We start from the raw sequence: 20,195 nt of genomic DNA, 5'->3' as shown, positions 1-20,195 counted from the left end.
GGTCGTTCCGATTGGAACAATCAATTAATGGGAACGCTGTCCACCGTTTCCTTATGCAATAATTGTAATGGTATTAGAAATATATTTCACAGTAATTAACAACTTTCACTTTACAGTTCAATTTTAAATATGTGTACAAATAGTCGTAAACATATTATATGCTTACACCAAATATAGTGATACCTTTCCTTATTTTATTTAACTATAACTAAATATTTAAAATATTGTTGGCGACAATAAAAATCAAAGATGTCAACAATAAAAATCATGGCAACTCTTTGCATGAAAATTAATGGCCCACTGCCTAAGTTTGGGCTTTTCACTTTTTGGGTTGGCCCATGTATACAAGTTCTTTGAATTCTCGCTCTTATTTTGCTTTTCTTCTTTTATTTAGTCATGTCCATTTTCTTTCCTCGTACATCATTTCTCTTTTACGGCGAGAGCGCCAAAACCTGCAAAAGTTACCCTTTCCACCGTAAGCTGCAACCTAGGTCGATCACCAACCATCGGATCCACGTCCCCTATTTTGACCTGAAACTTAGCCCTTGTTTACTTGGGAAGTTGGGAGGTGCCAAATTGGCATTTTGCCATAAATACGACACTGTAGCGTTTCGTTTGTATTTGTGAATTATTGTCCAAATATTGACTAATTAGGCTCAAAAGATTCGTCTCGCAAAGTACAACAAAACTGTGCAATTAGTTTTTGATTTCGTCTACATTTAGTACTCCATGCATGTACCGCAAGTTTGATGTGATGGGGAATCTTCTTTTTGCATAGTGTCAAAGTTGGGAGTTTTGTGGGAAGTAAACAAGAGGTTATACCATTTTCACGATCGATCACATCAAAAGTCCAGTCGTTTGGGTCCAAATCGAAGTTGTACGTCGTACCAGTCATTCAGACCCCTCGGCACTCCGGTGTAGTACATTTGTACTGCAATTATCTTAGTGCTTCAGTGTAGGATTGTAGGAAGCAAAATAGAATGCGTTCGTGCTCAACCGAAAGTTAGCCTCGTGATCAATCACCTACCACCACCCAGCAAAGAAAATGCCACGGAATACACAAATCGAATGGCGGAGCAAGAGTGCAGAGGAGTGACGGGGTCCATTCTAGCTAGGTGCTAATGGTAGCTAGGAAAGGCGGCATGTATACGCAGGACGAAATGCCATTTGTCACGGGCTTCTCACTTTCTCAGAAAGGATCTCCAGCACAAGGACGCGTGAAAGAATATATGATTACGAGGCAAAAGAAGATATCATGTGTGATGCGAGCACTCACTCCTGTTGATATTGCAACCGGATCATCAGTGATTAGTCCTTTTCCCCACTAAATGGCGTGCTTCCCGCCGTTTGGTGCGCGCACTGTGCACGTATCTGGAATTCTGGATGGTGTGCTCGCCCCGCTCGGAGCCATATGTCATTTTCCACCATAAAATTCTATTTTTTTTCTAGTGCCCACATAAAAAAAATATACACTTCAAACTGGAGAGAGAAGATTGGAACCTGATTTTGCCATGCATCCTCCGAAGCTTGGTAAATTGTTTCTGGCATCGAGGCGATTGAATCATCGATGCCTGGCCACTAAAGAAATGATGAGGTCCCCATATAGACACGAATCCTTTGCAGTTACATCAGGGAACTTGCCCAACTGGCCTGCGCGTGATTGGGCCCACGCGGTAGTGACCGAGTCCCTCTGCAATAACGGCAGAGGAATCAGTTCCCAACAATAGACTCCATGATCCATTCTTCTCCTTTTACCTATTTGTCATCTGGGACCTGTAACCAATGCTTCTGTAACCAATGCTTGTACTCTGCAGGGAAGATGAAAACCGTACATCATTTTTTTTAAACTGAAACCGAGCATCGTTTTTGACAAAGACATCCTACTAAGCATTGATCTCCACGCATCACTCTGCGGATGCTCTAAGTGTGCCATATTATAAAACCACCTTTTACGTGATAGATATGCTCGTATCACTTTTCGCGTAAGAATATATCAATCTACACAACACCCTGATGTACTGAGATTCGTCACTTCACCTCTCGAACTACAAAACGCTAGTGTTGCGAAAGAAAGTGGAAAGGATCATCGTCGTAGATGATGATCCGGACTAGCACTACTGAAGATTTCGCTTTTAGGATCAGTTCCAAACCCATCTTTACTACCGGTTGTACAACCGGTACCGTTATGTCGATATTAAAGAGAGGACCTCTAAGTACCGGATCAAATAATCGGTACCAAAGGCTACATATTAGTACCGGTTGGTAGTATTGCACTAAAAAATAAAAATCTCACGTCGTGCGCAGTCCGTGAGGATTCGACATAACACCACCCGGTACTAAAAGTGACTCTTTAATACCGGTTAATATCGGGTCATATTATGACCCGGTACTAAAGCCATGAGGATCTTTAGTACGGGTCGTAACACCACCAGGTACTAAAGGAGCACGGGTGGTGTTACGACCCGGTAATAAAACGTCTTGGGGGTACTAAATTTGGATCAAATCAAAATACAACCGGTACTCTCATCATCGAGGACGAAAGGTCGTTTTTCAGGCTTGAACTGGTTAAGGTTCAATAGCTGATCAGATCAGATCTGCGTCTCCTGGAGGAAGCACGGGTGCTCCTTTTTATTCACTGACCGGAACATTAACCAAAGAATAATACCTGCTTCCGGATTCTATTGAACCTGCGTAAATATATAGCCAGGCATCTGGTGACATGTATCCGAGTAGCTCTATGCTGGGACGCAACACAAAAACAGCTGTATGGGAGTATGGACGTACTGCGGACACGCTGGCAAGATCATCGAGCACGTCAAAATCTTCGGACATATTGTAATACAACCCCTTTGTGTGGATGTTGCGCACAAGCTCTCGTCAGCGGGGAGCACCGCACGAACGAGCTTTCATCAGGGCGACCGCTGCAGAGTGCAGACTGACGACTGAACACTGAACGTCATGCAGAACCCAGGTCTGATTGATGAATGGGATTCGGTGGGCGGATGAGCGCTGCAAAGGCTTTATTTATGGCTGCCCACATCGGCGTGTCCTGGAGAAAATGTCCTTGCTAAATTCTATCGAAACACTAATCAGGAATATTGTTTTTGGATTCTATCGAACTCGCGTATGTAGGTAGGCACATGTCATCTAACCCGGCTAGTTCCCAAGCTTGCAGGGAACATTAAATTAACGGGAAATAGTACGGGCATACCGAAAAAATCTAAGGGGTGTTTGAATACGAGGTGCTAAACTTTATAAGGATCACGTCAGATGTTCAGATGTTAATTTGAAGGACTAAATATGAACTAATTACAAAACTAATTGCACAGATGGAGTCTAATTCGTGAGACGAATCTATTAAGGCTAATTAATCAATCATTAGCAAACGATTACTGTAGCATCACATTGTCAAATCATGGACTAATTAGGCTTAATAGATTCGTCTCGCGAATTAGACTTCATCTGTGCAACTAATTTTGTAATTAAACTATGTTTAACACTCATAATTAGTATTTAAACATTCAATGTGACATGTGTTAAAGTTTAGAGGGATATCTAAACACCCCCTAAGATTATCAAGCGCCAATTTAAGTGCTTGCGTCACGGGCCTGGCTTATTCTAATGAAAACTTCGCACCGTCCCGTTTCTCAGAAAGCAACCGCGCATGAGGAAACTGAGGAATCGCACGGGCCGAGCGGACGAAAACCGGGCTCCGCTCCGTGACTATCGGTCCGACGGAATGGACTTGACATGGAAGCGAACCGTGTCTCACTCGGGATCCGGCTGCACGGTGAGCCGGTCCTGGCGCCTGGCGGGGTGCCGCGGGCGCCGGGCGGGCACACGCCCTGCGAGGCCGCGACAGTGACGACCCCGACCATGGGGACCGCGAGCGAGGAGAGAGACCGGACCCATACCAAACGAGCAAGAAAGCGGGCGCGGAGCGTGCCGCCGCAGCATATGACCCGAGAAAAGCCGGGCGGGCACGCTTTGCGTTCGTGCATGAACCGCGCCGTCTCCGTTCTGGTGGTGTGGGTTTGGGGCAGGGTCAGTACATTGCTGCCGCACGCGCACTCTGCCGGCGGCGCGCGCGTGCTCCTTCGCTGCCGGCGCGTCACCGGCGGGGAGGGGAGTGAGTACTGACCACTGAGTAGTCACCGAGTGAGGTGTGAGGACCGGTTTTGGGTCTGTTTGGTTATAAGCAACTTAAAGTTGTTTAAAGTTGTTTATTTGTTTATTTGAAGTTGCTTATTTATAGTCTAGCTATTTGGATATCCTTGCTTATGAGCATTGAATGAGGTGGATATTATCATATTTGGTCCTAGCTGTTTGGAGAGAGAGAGAGGAGTAGAGTGCATTGAATGAGTGTAGGAGGTGTAAAGTGCACCTTTTAATCCCCATAAGCAACTCTTGTGTTGCTTATTTGCTAAAAATAAGCAGTCTCATAAGCAACCTAATAAGGAAGGGTGATGGGTTTTATAAGCAAATAAGTTGCTTATTTTAAGTTAGAAGGGTGATTGATTTTATAAGCAAATAAGTTGTAGTTATGAACAAGCAAGACAAACAAAGAGGCATTTCTGCATCGTCTGCCGCTCCGGGACACTGTACCAAAGAAATAGATTCCTGGAATGAAGTCATCAAAGTTCGATCTAGCTGGTCGATTTGTCCCTTCTGCAACTGTGTTCTTTCTTTCTTTCTTTTTTGCTGAACAGAACGGGACGGGGTAACGCAGTGTTTCTTGCACGCAACGTTCGTTGGTCCACTCGACACCCAGCATCTCATTGCGTGCTGACGAGGGACTCTTCTCTCCCCCTCGCTTATTTTAGCTTCTACTACTAGTGCTATGCCGTCGTCTTGTTCCTGCGCACAAGCTCTGACGCGGAGCACTTCATACTGAAGTGCATAACTCAGGTGGGGAATTTAGAGGGTATTTGGATCTTTAATCGTGACTAAAATTCATGTCACATCGAATATTTAGAGGCTAATTAAAAACTAATTACACAGATGGAGACTAATTCACGAGATGAATCTATTAAACCTAATTAATCCATCATTAGCACATGTTTACTGTAGCATCACATTGTCAAATCATGAACTAATTAGGTTTAATAGATTCGTCTCGCAAATTAGTCTCCATCTGTACAATTGGTTTTCTAATTAGCTTATGTTTAATACTCCTAATTAATATCTAAACATTCGTGACAAGAATTTTAGGAGGTTGTAAAGAAACAAACACCCCACGGTGATGATCTTTCAAAAATATGCTTTGATGATGATTCTTGTTAGTAATTGGCCTGTCAAAAAAATGTAGATGCTCTTTATCCTTCTGGTGACGTGCTGGACAGTTATACTGTCTCCCACCTTTCGTTTCTTCTTCGGTTCACTGGCTCACTGCCGCTGTCCCTCTGGCTGGAGCAGGCGAGCCCCGGTGAGGTGAGATTTTTTTCCTCTTTCCCCTCTGGGATTCTCAGCTCCACTGAAAATAAGGTCCATGGATTGTTCGTCGAAATCTGATCCTTTTTTGCTCATGGATTTCTTGCTCGGATTATCTGATCCTTCAAGATCTCAGTTCTGTACTTGTGTTCATATAAGCTCATTTCTGCCAGTAGAACAACTCACTGGCACTGCACTCTTGTTGGCTCACGGCCAAGAACTAGTTGACATGCGAGGCTTCCTCTTTTTAATTAGTCAACACCTCCTTCCTCCTCTGGCCCCTCCGAATCCCAGTCCCCACGGCCACGAATCTGACGCCGCCAAAATCTTTCCGCCATGAAGCAGGAGCGGCGAAGGAGGCAGCAACCAAGGCCGCCGCCGCCGCACGTCGAGCTGGCGGCGATGGCGCACGCGCGGGACGGCGGGGGCAACGAGGAGGCCGTCTGCCTGGACGGCGACGCCGAGACCGGGGCCCGCGCCGCCGGGCGCGTCCCGCCGTGGCGGGAGCAGCTCACGGCGCGCGGGATGGTGGCGAGCCTCGCCGTCGGCGCCATGTACAGCGTGATCGTCATGAAGCTGGGCCTCACCACGGGGCTCGTCCCCACGCTCAATGTCTCCGCCGCGCTCATCGCCTTCGTCGTCCTCCGCGGCTGGACGCAGGCGCTCGCCCGCCTCGGCGTTGCCACGCGCCCGTTCACGCGCCAGGAGAACACCGTCGTCCAGACCTGCGCCGTCGCCTGCTACAGCATCGCCGTCGGAGGTCAGAGACTTTAATGGTTGAATCTTCCCTTTTTGTCTGTGGAGATCTCGGATTGATGAATCCTCTGAGTTTCTCTGCCGCAGGTGGCTTTGGTTCCTTCTTGCTTGGTCTGAACAAGAAGACCTACGAGATGGCCGGGAAGGAGACGGAAGGCAACGTGCCGGGGAGCTACAAGGAGCCCGGCATTGGCTGGATGACCGGCTTCCTCTTCGCTGTCAGCTTCATCGGGATTGTTGCGCTGATCCCTCTCAGGAAGGTCGGTGAGCTGAGCTCCCCTCAAGAACTGGTTGTTCCGTACTTCCGTTCCCCATTGTTGCCCGGTCAATAGTTGATCGTCCCGTAAGAAATAAAAGGAGCAATTTTTTACCTTCCCACCATCCTGCTCTTTTCTGATTACAAAACAGAACTGAAGTCCTCAAAAGAAAAAAAAAATGATTCCTTGGCTGTATCTCTCTCGCGCCATGCGTGAGTCTTTCATCTGTCGGGTTATCCTTGTTGGTTTGTAGAACGTCAGTTATTACAGTTATAGCAAAGAGTTCCTCACGGGTTTTTTATAAGGAGGAAAAGGGGACAAAAATTCTTAGATTTTGCCATTTTCTGATGGTTGCCTTATTGTCCCTACCGGACCCTGTCTGCTGATTGAAATTGTGTTTGCTATACTATACAGTCCTCACTGTCTCAAGCCATAGTACCTGCTTCGGTTGTTTAACCAACTAGGTGATAGCTAGTTATGTCAAGCACTGTATGGTTTGATGATGACCAGTGATGAAAAAAAAGGCACCGAACCACCTATGCTGTGTGGTGCTTCTCTACGCGCATTGCTAGCTGTTTTGCTTGTTGTTTGAGGTATACTTCCCAAATGAAAAATGTCGATTTTAAAAGGTGAGGAACTTTGAATAGCAATTTAACTTTACTCAACCAAAAATACAACTAAAAAGAATATCAATGTCGTTATGCTTGCCTTAGTTTTTGGTATAAACACGTTCTTCGAATACATCGTATTTACATTGTTAAAGCCATAGGTTGGAAGAATAAAAGTTAAAAAAGCAGCACAAGCCCACCACACGAACATTAGTCGATAAGCTCAAGCACAAAGTCGATTGCTAAACATATGTGTTATGAGCCTTTGGACCTGATTCCTCCGGGCTTTACCATCTTCTATTCCAAGAACTTCTACAAGTTATTAGGCATTTCAGTGTAAATGGAAGATGAAATCTGCTACTGACATGTGCCATTTCAGATCATGATAATTGACTACAAATTAACTTACCCAAGTGGTACTGCAACGGCTGTGCTTATAAATGGATTCCACACAACTCATGGAGATGCAACAGCGAAGTATGTGGCTCTCTGACATAACTCAGCCTGCAAAATCAGACAAAATTTCAATGATTGAACAGTTTTTGTGTATGTTCAGGCAGCAAGTGAATGGGTTCACAAAATACTTTGCAATCAGCTTCTTCTGGAGCTTCTTCCAGTGGTTTTACTCAGGTGGAGGCAATTGTGGATTTTCACAGTTTCCCACTTTTGGACTAAGAGCTTGGAAACAAACGTAACACCAATCATTTGGTTCATTAGTCCATGAATTAGTTCCTGGCTAGTAATAATTTTCACCTGATTGAGATATATGCTTCTTGGATTTCAGATTTTTCTTCGATTTCAGCCTTACATATGTTGGGGCAGGGATGATTTGCTCCCACCTTGTTAATCTGTCTCTCCTTCTTGGTGCGATTCTCTCATGGGGAATAATGTGGCCACTGATCAGTGATTTGAAAGGGGATTGGTATCCTGCAGATGTGCCAGAAAGCAGCATGAGAAGCCTGCAAGGTTACAAGGTTTGTTTCACTCTTCCATTTTGTTAGTGCACATCTAATACAGTCATTTCTTACTTACCTTCTCTTATTCTTTAGGCCTTCATCTGCATAGCGCTTATCTTAGGAGACGGTCTATACAATTTTGTTAAGATTGTATCATTCACTGTTACGAGTCTGATTGACAGATCAAGACTGAAGACTGCAAAGAAAGGTGAATAGTCTGACTAACTCATGTGAATATGATATCTGATATATCGTTGATTTGATGTGGGACTCATCCTGTTTCCAGAGGAAGACATTCCAGTGCTTGATGAAATTCATCGCAATGAGGTTTTTACAAGAGACAGTATCCCCACTTGGCTAGCCTACTCTGGATATCTTGCATTATCAATCGTTGCTGTGTTTGCCATTCCCTTGATGTTCCCTGAGATGAAATGGTACTATGTTATCATAGCATACTTATTAGCTCCTGCATTGGGTTTCTGCAATGCCTATGGTGCTGGCCTTACTGATATCAACATGGCCTACAATTATGGAAAGGTTGCCCTGTTCATTCTTGCAGCTTGGGCTGGGAAGGACTCTGGTGTTGTTGCCGGCCTAGTGGGCTGTGGTTTGGTGAAATCATTAGTGTCAATATCCGCTGATCTGATGCATGACTTTAAGACTGGACATCTTACATTAACATCACCTAGATCAATGATTATTGCTCAGGCTATTGGCACTGCCATGGGCTGTGTCATTGGACCGCTGACATTCTTTCTGTTCTACAAGGCCTTTGATATCGGCAACCCTTATGGGTACTGGAAGGCACCATATGCTCTAGTCTACCGCAATATGGCAATTCTTGGTGTTCAGGGCTTCTCAGCTTTGCCCCAACATTGTTTGCAGCTGTGCTATGGATTCTTTGGATTTGCAGTGGCATCCAATCTGATGAGGGATCTCTTGCCACCAAAGTATGGCAAATGGGTTCCTCTACCCATGGCAATGGGGGTTCCCTTCCTAGTTGGTGCGAGCTTTGCCATCGACATGTGTGTTGGGAGCTTGATAGTATTCACCTGGCACATGATCGACAGAAGTAAAGCATCATTAATGGTGCCAGCAGTTGCATCTGGTTTGATATGTGGTGATGGGCTTTGGATTTTCCCTGAATCCTTGCTTGCCTTGGCCAAGATCAGTCCACCATTGTGCATGGCATTCAGGCCTACACACTAGAGGAGTACAAACATGCTCGGCACCTGACAGCAGTTCCATGTCCAATCTGAAGAGATATTGACATGCTAAATTTCGTCAGTAAAATAGTCGGGCTGTGATACATAGGAGAAGCAGTACATATCTGGATGTTACCTACATATAATGATGTAAAGTGGTGCTGCAGTGTAAAAAAATCATATGCAAGGTGATTCCTATATCAGATCAATGGTATGCTTGAGAATCCCATCTCTCGCCAGTGGTGAGTAATGGATGGGGGAGCTACTCCCCGATTACCAGAATCCACAGGTTGCAGTACACCAAGCATCTTCCAAGGCCAGTTGATCCTATTGTCAATTGTCAGTTTCCAGCTGCTTTTGGTAAAAAGAAATGTAGTCACATATATGGCAATGAAGATTCATCGAGTTTTCAGATGATGTATGCCAATGACTGGTTAGCAAACCATGTACATAAAACTGAATACTTTTGCCATAGCCTGGATCAACAAAGTGCAATGTAGTAAGAAGCATCTTCATCGGGCATCCGATACAATTGTAAATTACCAGTTGCCATCTTTTTTCAGAAATAAAATGCTATCAGTTGATATGATAATACAGATTCAGTGGTATGGCTATAAATAGTTAGCAAAAATACATACTATTTAACTCGCAGGGCGTTGAATATTATTCAACGGAGGGCCGCTGCTCGGATCAGCCGGCTGCATGTTTTATTCCACCCCTCAACCGCACCGTAAAAGGCTATGCATGCATGCAAACCTCCGCGTGCAATTGATTGGCGCAAATCAAGGAGAGAGAGAGAACATCTCCTATTGCCTTGCATGCGGTGCATGCGTCAGTACTCAGTACACGTATAGCTGGCCTAATTGCCAGGGATTAATTAGCTGGCCGGGATGCTCCCTTTATATATGCAAATCTCACCATCCATCATTCGGTAGAGAGCGAGGCTACTTCATTATCGTTATCAACGCATCGGAATACCCCATCCCCACGGTATATCACTAGCAGATAACTGACTTTCGATACACCCTCTTTTAATTCCGGTTTAAAGTAGGCCCGGTATAAAAGAGGGTGTGCGGAGCTTTACTCCCGGTTGGTATTTGCAACCGGAACTAAAAATCACCTTTCGTCCCGGTTCAAAAATCAGCCACCCGTGGGGGACCCTTTAGTCCCGGGTGAAAAAACCAGCTACCTGTGGGAGTTCCTTTTGTCTTGGATGGTAAGAATAATCGGGACTAAAGGTCACCCTTTTAATCCCGGTTGGTGTTACCACTCGGGACTAAAACTCACGACACCAACCGGGATAAATTGGGACCTTTTATCCCGGTTGGAAACTCCAACCAGGATAAAAGGGTCCCTCACGGGTGGCTGAAAAAGAAATAAAACCCTCGGACCCTTTTATCCCGGTTTGTAGTACCAATCGGGATAAAAGGGGGTCTTTTATCCCTGTTGGTGTCTCCAACCGGGATAAAAGGGGTCCCCCACGAGTTAGTATAAAAGGATTGGATCCCCTATATAGTCAGATGTGGTGTGTAGGTGGGATGGCAAAGAAGGTACGCGCAAGGTTTGAGGTCGTGGGTTCGAATCCCACGAACCGCGCACGCGCATATTTCGTGTGAAAATCGCGTGACTTGTGACTTGGTAGCGACTTGCGCGTGTGGGGAGGCCTCCCGGGACCGCGCCTGGCATGGTAGCCCATTTAGTCCCGGTGACTTGGTTGAGGGATCCGGGATAAAGACACCCCCCATTTGTCCCGATTGCTTTATCCCAGATAGTTTTTTGAGAGATTTGCACCCTTCCAACCGGGATTAATACTCAGTTTTCTACTAGTGTGTCGTTGTCGTCGCGGCTTCGCCGCGCTCGAGGTTCTCGACCTTCGCACGAACGCGCTCCACAGCGCCGTTCTGGAGAACCTCCGCCGGCCACACCACCCGCTCCGCTGCCACTCCCACCTCGTCCCGAAGGCCAGCGGCAAGGCATGGCGGGAGCTCTGGGTGATGGGACGGGAGAAAGGGCAGCAGAAGGCATTGATCAGGGGTAGTTTTGTCTTTGTTCAACAGCTTTAATGACCTTTAGTCACTAGAACCAAACACGGGCGCCTAAACTTTAGTCCAGTGAATAAGGGGACTAAAGTTTAGTTTAGGGCCTGTTTGGATCCAAGGGCTAAATTTTAGCTTTACACTTTTAGCTCAAAATTTAGCTCTTGGGATCCAAACAGGTGGACAAAAAGGGGCAAAGAGCTAAAGTTTGAACTAAAAACTTTAGCTCCCAAAGAGGTCCTAAAAGGGACTAAAAGTGCTCCTCCCCACCATTTTCCACCGCTGCCCCCATTTCCTCTCTCTCCTCCGCCTCCCGTCCGCCGACACCCTCCCGTCCGTTGCCGCCCGCCCCTGCCCACCGGCCTCCCTTGCCGCCCGCCACTGTCGCCGCCCGCCGGCCTCCCTCGCCGCCCGCCACTGTCACCGCCCGCCGGCCTCCCTCATTGCTCGCCACCGTCGCCACCCGCCACCGTCGCCGCCTGCTCGCCCGTCATCGCCCGTCGCCTCCCTCGCACGGAGATCTGTCGGCGCCGCCCCGGGATCTTGCCGCAGCGGGCAGCGGCGAGTCCGCGGGAGACCCCGGCCTCCACCGCAGTCGCCGGCGACGACGATGACGACGCCACCGCCTCGCCTTCCGCCACCTTCTCCTCCGCCTCCGCCTCGCTGGAGGTGATGCGGGCAGCCTCCTGCCCGGCCCCGCCGCCTTCGCCGGGGTAGGATCGAGCGGGTCAGTGGCCTCGGTGAGTAGGAAGACGAGGAGCTCAGCGGCGGGGTGGGGCGCGCCGGGTGGCGTGGGGAAGGTGTCGGGGTTCCCGGCGACGATGCACGTGTAAGAGAGGATGAGATCCCAGAGGTGCGTGATGGAGGCTGCGAGCCTCGCCCGGAGCCCGGTGTCGCGGATGGTGGAGATCTTGCGGGCCTCGGCGGCGGCGCGGCCGAAGGCGGCGGCGCGGAAGTTGAAGGGGGGCGGGGAGGCGGCGGGTGGGTCCGGCAGCAAGAGGCGGTCGATGAGGAGGCGCTCGGCGGCGGCGCGCAGGGCGAGGAGCGAGCGCGACTCGGAGAGGAGCTCGGTGGCGGTGAGCTCGAGGTAGGCTACAACAGGGCTGGGGTTGGCCGGGGGCGTGAGGGCAACGAGCAATATCTTGCGGAGGATGATGTCCTCCACCTCGTCGGGCGAGCGTTGCGGCCGCACCGAAGCCGGCGACGGAGACGCCATCAGTGGCGGCGGCTCGGGCTGCTCTGCTGCTGCTTCGGCTTGGGCAATCGTGTGTGTGTGGGGGGGGGGTTGGCGGCCGAAGCAGAGTAGATCTACAGCGAGGTGAGGTGGGTGCGGTTTGGTTGTTGTGATTGTTGTGGTAGTGCTGCTGCTGCTGCCTGCGAGCTGGTGAAGAGGAAGGGTAAAAGTGTGTTTGTTGAACAGCATTTATGGACTTTAGTCCATTTTAGTCCATGGATCCAAACAGCCCAACAGAACTAAATTTTAGGGGCTAAAGTTTAGGAACTAAAATTTAACCCAGGAACTACTGATCCAAACACCACCTTAGAGCAACTCCAAGAGGCTGCTAATCTTACCCCCAATACCTTTTTAAGGAAAAAAAAGAGAAAAAATGAACTCCAACAATCCACCTAAACCTTCCCCAATTTTTTAGCGACCCTAAAAAACAGTCTGCCACCGCGTATATTTTAGCGTTGGCGTTCCTCCCCAATCCTGATTCTCGCACGCCCGCGCGTCCCTTCCGATGGACCCAATATGATGACGTGGCCTGTATTTGAAATATTGGGGACTATTTATTAGCGATCTGCTGTGGACTGATATATTTTTGGAGGAAATTTTTTTAGAAGAACCCCGATACATAGTTTTGGGGAAGAATTTTTTAGATACTCTTGGAGTTGCTCTGTCCTTATACGAGATGCATGCGCGCGGCCGGAGAATCTTCCTTCCTTATCTCTGCATGCAATTAGTTGGAGCAAATCGAGGATCCCCTGTATTGTTGCCTTATTAGATGCGATTCATGCTCCACGTTCGATTTCCTTGTATTGATTGCATGCATGCTGCCGGTGCGCCATGCCCGACGGCTTCGCCCTGATCCGCGCGCTCCAGGCCGATGCAGCGGTGCTGCACTCGATGGGCGCCGCCGCCTACTCGCCCGGCCGTCTCGTTTACGGCTGCACGACTAGCCGCCGGGGCGCCGCCGGTCCGTAATCAAGAGGAGTTACGGATCAGCATGCTAAACGGACGGATGGACAGTAGTGCGGCCGATTTTTACTGCTTCGGACAAAAACGGAGTAATTTTGTGGCGTGGGATGGTTCGCCGGAGCTCCGGCTGTCGCGTTGAATACTATTCCACGCGCAGCGACGCACCCTCTACACACACACACACACACACACACACACACACACACACACACACACACACACACACACACACACACACACACATCAGCACTTCTATGAAGAGAAAAAAATTACGTCCATTCAACAAAACCAGTGCAATGACATGTTGTTTACAAAAACAGCTGTGGTTGAACGTTCAACGGTGCATTTAGTCTGTGTCGTTATCTTTATATATGATGATCATTCCTTTTCAAGGAAAAGTGGGACATTTGATCCCATCAAACAGAAAATTTAGTGAAGTCTTTCGAGGTAAGAATCTCTACTTGGCTCTTCCTCTGGCAAACAAACGGGGTGGACCCTCCAGATTGAAGCAATGGGGAGGGGGACCCTCCCATGTTTGGCTTGAGTAGCTTTGTTGACTCCAATCGCTTCCCCCATGATATGATAAGGTTCTTGAATCAAAAGTAACTCCTCCAGTTTATTTACCTGTCCATATCCAGGGTCACATGCTTACATCACTAGGCCAAGCAAAGAAGATAGTAAGATAATTCAGTGGATATGGCCAGACGTGGAAGAGCCTTTCCGGGCCATAACTTGTTTGAAAAACAATCTCGAAAGACGGTAAAGCATGACGCTTAGCCCATAGGTTGTGCCGAAAACAATACAGTGAACTGATCGCCAGTTACAGTTGCCGGTCCTTGTGCTTTTGTTCTTGTGTCCGTCGCTGTCCTGATGTGATGACGGTGGCGCGTGAAAGGAACGGAGGGCATCTCAAGAGGTGCCATGCCTGCCAGGCCTCCCGACCCGGGCCGCTCGGCGTGGATCGACGCCGTTCAGACGTTCCAGCGATGCCTTTGCCGATTGGAGATCGGCATCGTTCAGACTCGAGACGTTCACCGATGTCCTCGCTGATTGGTTCGAGTGCTCCCTACTCAAAGATGCCTGAACTGTATCAGATGTGGCCCGCTCTCTACTGATGGCGCAGGGTTCTCCGGAATCTTTGGCCTACTCGTACCCTACTGCCCTAGTGATTTTACATCAGCAGCATGTGCCATTGAAAGGAACAGGCAACACAATTTGTGTAGTCCTGTTTGATTGATCGGTATAGTACTCCACTTCCGTCCTAGTTTAATGGTCCTGAGCTGCCCGATACAGCCATTGGAAATGAGTATCCTGTCCTATGCTCATGCTCGACACACGACACCGGACTCTGGCATATTGTTGTCTGTCCTTCTTGTTCAGTTTGGCATCTGGTCGGTCGGTCTGTCTCACTGCAAATCTGCAACGTTCGAACGCTGCCATGGCCCAGCTCATCCTCAACTTCAGGGTCACCCCAGCAAAGCATTTTTGTGGGTCAGAACAGATTTCTCCTACAAAACCTAAAAATGTCGCCACCGCTACGGTAAAGACGGGGAGGGAACCGCAAGAACCTTGTGGTGCCGGAACGGGATGAGGAACGGGCGCCGGGTGCCGGCGCCGCCGGGCGATCGAGTGCGTCCCAAGCTGAACCACGACACGCAGCCCATCGTCCTTGCTACTCCATCGACAGTAAGCCGAGCCATGATGCCGAATCTTGGCAGTAATTGCCGATCGTTCTCTTCGACTTTCTCTGCATCCCGGTAGCGATCAGGATGGGGGCGGTTTCGCCTTCACGGAAAAGCGAAACGCCTGTACAGGGTACCGTCACGGTGGACCGGGAAGAGGCATCGTTCTACTGTTCCATGAGGTGACCCGGCATCGACTCGGCTCCAAGTCCTGTACAAGACCAGGAAAGCGAATTCCTGTAAGCGCGCAGCGACGTCGTTTGTCTTCTTAACACTAACAGTGAGTGTTGCTTGCAAAGTTTACAATTGTTTCTCCGGATGTCACAGCAATTTTTCGGCTGAAAATGAAACCATGAAAGGTTAGGTTTAGTAGGACTGTTTATTTACACCGTAGCTTATATAATCCAATTGATGTAAGGTCATGTGGTCAACAAACACCCTAGTTTATAAACCAGCTTATATAATCCAGGTTCTCCAGCTTATTGGTTATTGCTCTAGACCAGCTTATTTAACCTTATTTTAACATTCATCTCCCACGTTTGATAGCTAGGGGTAAACAAATAAGCCCTAAAGCTAGGTCATGATTATGCTTATTTGTGCCAAAATCTGAATTTGGATTCAGCTTTAAAAATGTACCAATAAAACGGAATAACTTATTCAAAATGGTCCCAGTTTTTAGCGAGGTTCAACAAAATCTCACTCATTCACTATGTTTCAAGTGCTTAAATCGTGCGATTCATGATAGTTTCAGAACAAGATTGGTGTTTTCACAAATGTTTGTATCCTCTTTATGTGTGATGTCTCACAGACACCACAATTATTTTATCTCCTAGCTAGATCCAACCCGACTTCTCCATCTTTAACTGCCTCCATCGACAATGGGGATCTCGGCTTAGGGTTGGAGGCTTTGTGTGTTCTAAACTTCATTGTAGATGGTCAATGAACAATAGGAGAAACGTGGTGGAGGTAAGCTCACTTCCATGCATTAGGCCATTCCCAGTGTTAGATTTTGTTACACATTTTAAGGATAATATTAGTGTTGATGAATGAAACTAGATTTCAAAGTTTCGTATGTTAACTTATCATATAAAAGTTGCACTTAAGTGGCCATTGAGTATTGATGAAATATGTGGAGGTCAAACTCAAACCTTGTCAATGGGAGTTTCAAACAATTTCAAGGCACTAGCTAAAGATAGTTGAAGAGGTACTTGCCTATCCCACCCCTCTTCCCACTTTAGAAATTTTTCCTGAGAAAGATGGAGGGGCAATTTGATCTTTTACCAGTTTAGCTGGTTCAACCAGTTAAAGAAATCTTTAGCTAGCTAAACTTTAGTTGGATCCTGTTTGGATCCATAGTAGCTAAATTTAGCCAGCTAAAATTTAGCTGGTGGATCCAAATAGGATCTTACATTGAAAATAGCCTTAGCATGGTGGTGAGACGCCGAAGCGGCAACGAGAGAGCATAAACTTACAAACAATCACCAAATGCACCGGAACAGATGATTTGATTTTGGCCCAAGACTCCAAGGTAATAGATTTGGCATGTGGAGAGAAAATAACACTCGGTCACAGTATAAGCAGGGAGAGGTATTACAAGTTTCAGCTTATTTTTAAGGTTTTTGTTCAGTTGATCACTTACCCATGAGAATTGGAGAAGATCGGGGGAGTTAATTTCCCATGGTTTGGAATTAATCCCTTTCTCTCCCTAATCCCCTATAATTCCTATACGGATTGGATTAACCGATCAAGTTCTTAGAAAGTTCGAGAAATGCTTTGCAGGCTGCATGGCATGCCTTATTTACTTGCTCCAAGGAACGCAAAAGGAAACCATTAGTGCAAGCAAACACAAGAAGCACAGAAGAGTGTCTATTCGGAATTTGGACAATAGAAAAGGCAATCTATTAGCCACAGTGGTGTACAAAAGCTATGAAGACACCACTTCTGCACACTACACTAGAGGTTTACTAATCACATGGGCTTATGCCACACGGTGGATTTAGCTATTCTGCATCATCTGCCGAGAAAAATTCTTTCTCAAAGACATTGCAGAAGTCTCAAAACAGTTGCAGACTGACCAGTGTAGTTTCCTTCCAGGAAAAATACTGAAGCACCTGCAGATACTTCCAAAACAGATACACCTCATAATAGTGCCCCTAGAACCCCAAACCTAGTAAGAAAACGCCCACCTTTTCCAGTGCCTGGTTCTGGACCCCGACGCAAGAAGCCAAGAAGAAGCAGCCCTGCGAGGAGTGGAGTGACGTGGCCAGCGAACGGAACGAAAACCTCCAAAGGAAAGGAGCGTCCTTTTTCACAGGTCGAGGAAGCCGGTGGTGCGCCACACGGCGTTGCGCACGCGACGGAGGTCGCGCCCCTTGAGCGTGCGCCCTGCGCCCTCCATCACCGACGCCGCCGCCGCGGCGCGCCGCGCGGCCACCTCGTGCGGCGGCACCACGGGCTCGCCGTCGTCGTCCTCGTCGTAGCCCGCGGCAACTTCCGGCCCCGCCATGGCCTTGGGCCAGGCCGGCACGGCGACGGGGGCCGACTGGTGGTACGGCTGCGGAGCGCGCTGCCTCGTCTCCGGGCGCGCGGCGGCCGCGACGGGCGCGGTGGGCGCGTGGCGGTGGTCCTCGGCGAGGAGCGCGGACAGGCCGACGCTGCCGGACGGGAAGTAGCGGGACGACGCCGATATGGGCCTCCGGAGGCTCGCGGACGGGGACGTGGTCGGGGACGGCGAGGAGGCCGCGGAGGTCGAAGATGAGGAGGTCGCGCTGGAGGACCAGACGACGTCGCGCTCGTCTAGCTCGAGCTCCTGGACGTCGACGCAGGCGTCGTCGGGCTGCTTGAGCAGGCCGAGGAAGCGGAGCGACGGGGTGGTGGTGGCCAGGTGGCGGCGGGGCGCGGACATGGCCGGCAGCGCGGTCGCTCAGCTCAGCTCAGCTCCTCGGCGCCCCTGTGTGGTGGTCGCCACTGGCGCCCTGCTGCACGTCGCGGGTCTCGGCCTCTGCTTTAGGCGCGTTATTATTGGCGGGCCGCGTAGGGCCAGTGGTGGCGACGGCGGGTGGGCAGTGAATTATTGGGGCGTGATGACGACGAGACGGGTCGCCCGGCGCTTGGCGACCTCCGTGTGACCGTGTCGAGCGCTCGTGCGCGCGCCAGGATTATGCTTGTGGTACGGTGCTTGCCGCGGCCGATACCCCAGCTTTCCGACGATTTGTACCCGAATCCTGGAATCATTCCGCTGCCCAGGGAAATTGGAAGCGCGGCGATTGCAGGAACACGACATGGTTGGCGACGGCAGCAGGGAAAGATCGACGGCGACGTAATTATTACGGCTAGCTGATCAAACCTTCTATTGGGTTCTTCACGGAAGGTTCGAATCTGCTGCTCTACAACATCAATTCTCTTCTCCAATTTCTCCATATCTTGCTGCAGGGTCTCTCAAAGAAAATAGCAGCAGAAGATGATCAACGAAGCCTGATACCAATCTGGTGCAGCACACTAGTTATAGTACAAAATGTCGAAGGAACAGCTTCAACGTGCTAGTAGATAATGCCCTAAGGGAAGTCTGAATCCACAGACAACAAGAGCTTAATCGAAAGCTCAAAGACAAGATCTAGTCCAATATCTATGATAAGACCATTGAGTTCTATTCATAAGGTAGTGGGTACATAAAACTTACAAAATTAAGGGGCATTGCCTCTATTTATAGGCTCAAGAGCCTTATACAACTCAAATGCAACTATATGGTAACTATTAGCCAACTAGATGGCAGCTAATGGTACAAATAACTCAACTATTGCTCATAGACATCTAAGACACAATTTTTAGGACAACATGATAGCATCTAGCAAATATAATGACATATGCCATGACATCATAATCTTCTTGACTAAGATTTGATATGCCATGCCATGACATCATAACTTTTCATGAAGTATGTAGTAAAGAGATAAAACTCAAATTGACTTCTTAGTCTTGTAGCAAAATTCAGATTGACTCGTAAAGGTTTGATAGTTTATGAATTTCTATTACGATGTCCCTCGTCAGGATTGGTAATGGATCATGACCCTCGTACCTCCTTCGTAATCCAACTCAGTCCTATTTATTTTTAATTCAAAATCATATAATATTATAGTCAGATTCTAATTGAGCTTGATTTTTAAATTTTCTAGGCTAAATTAGAAGGTCTTTAACACCCCTACTCGTCCCTGCTGCGTGAACACGACATGGGCGGCTGACGGCAGCAGGGAAAGATCGACGGCGACGGGCCGGGTAAAACCGAAGCCGATATTACTTCTAGGTGTTTTAGGCAGAGGACATCAAGTCATCAATACAACAAAGACGTCATCGGCGGGGTAGTTTACGATGCTGTTGCGGATAAACATCTCGGCGATCATTGGCGTGGCTGGCGATTAAACATAGCCCGATCCGTTTGCTGTACCTAAACTAACCCCATGTCTACATGCAACTGCCGCACAAATCACGGGGGGCGATTGACAGGATACCTACCGCCACCCCCAGTTTTTCCATCGGGGGCAAGGGAGGCGAGATGGTTGGGGAAATTAAATTAGACGTCGCACTCGGCGCTTGATTTAAGAACACAAGAAAAATCAGGATGCGATTGAATGGCTGGAGGCTTTGGGGACCTACGCCGGATCATCAGTGCTTTCTGGGACTTGTCTGATGCTGCATGCTCGAACGATTTTTTGTATGACGAGGCGAAAGCAAAACTTTATTTCTCCATCGGAGCATTGTGCCCGGCTAGGCGACTAGGCGTAAAGAAATGAGTTGGGATTCTGAGGTCTGTTTTTGCCTGAAGATTTGGTGCTTTTTTGGGGGGTAGCGCGAAACAGAAGCTTCTGCTGTTTAGATAGCGCAGAATCGAAGCTTCCTTGGATGCTTCAGATTCACCTTGTAGGTTACACAATCAGATGCTTCGACTGTGCGCTACACTTCTGAAACTGAAATGGCTAATGCCACAGGGACGGCAAGAAGCAACGGCCGTGGGTAATGGACTAATAGTATTTGGTATGGGTCGTCTTCCCATGGATGTTATGGCCAGAGGTCT

At 48.3% G+C, this 20,195-nt stretch overlaps 2 protein-coding genes across 2 annotated transcripts; one reads left to right on the top strand and one right to left on the bottom strand.

The window, feature by feature from the left end:
- The first annotated feature begins 5,431 nt into the window (after positions 1–5,431).
- Positions 5,432–9,804, top strand: LOC117864283 (probable metal-nicotianamine transporter YSL9). Its single transcript, XM_034748330.2, has 7 exons — positions 5,432–6,190; positions 6,274–6,446; positions 7,431–7,528; positions 7,608–7,742; positions 7,836–8,025; positions 8,101–8,215; positions 8,294–9,804. Exons 1-7 carry the CDS (start codon positions 5,767–5,769, stop codon positions 9,214–9,216), a joined length of 2,058 nt encoding a protein of 685 aa, XP_034604221.1. The 5' UTR covers positions 5,432–5,766; the 3' UTR covers positions 9,217–9,804.
- Positions 9,805–17,190: 7,386 nt separating this feature from the next.
- Positions 17,191–18,779, bottom strand: LOC117862637 (uncharacterized). The gene has a single exon (XM_034746139.2). It carries the CDS (start codon positions 18,030–18,032, stop codon positions 17,436–17,438), a length of 597 nt encoding a protein of 198 aa, XP_034602030.1. The 5' UTR covers positions 18,033–18,779; the 3' UTR covers positions 17,191–17,435.
- Positions 18,780–20,195: the final 1,416 nt, after the last annotated feature.

Source organism: Setaria viridis, chromosome 7, assembly GCF_005286985.2.
Source record: "Setaria viridis chromosome 7, Setaria_viridis_v4.0, whole genome shotgun sequence".
Taxonomy (NCBI): Eukaryota; Viridiplantae; Streptophyta; class Magnoliopsida; order Poales; family Poaceae; genus Setaria; species Setaria viridis.
This window is presented reverse-complemented; position numbering and strand designations above follow the sequence as displayed.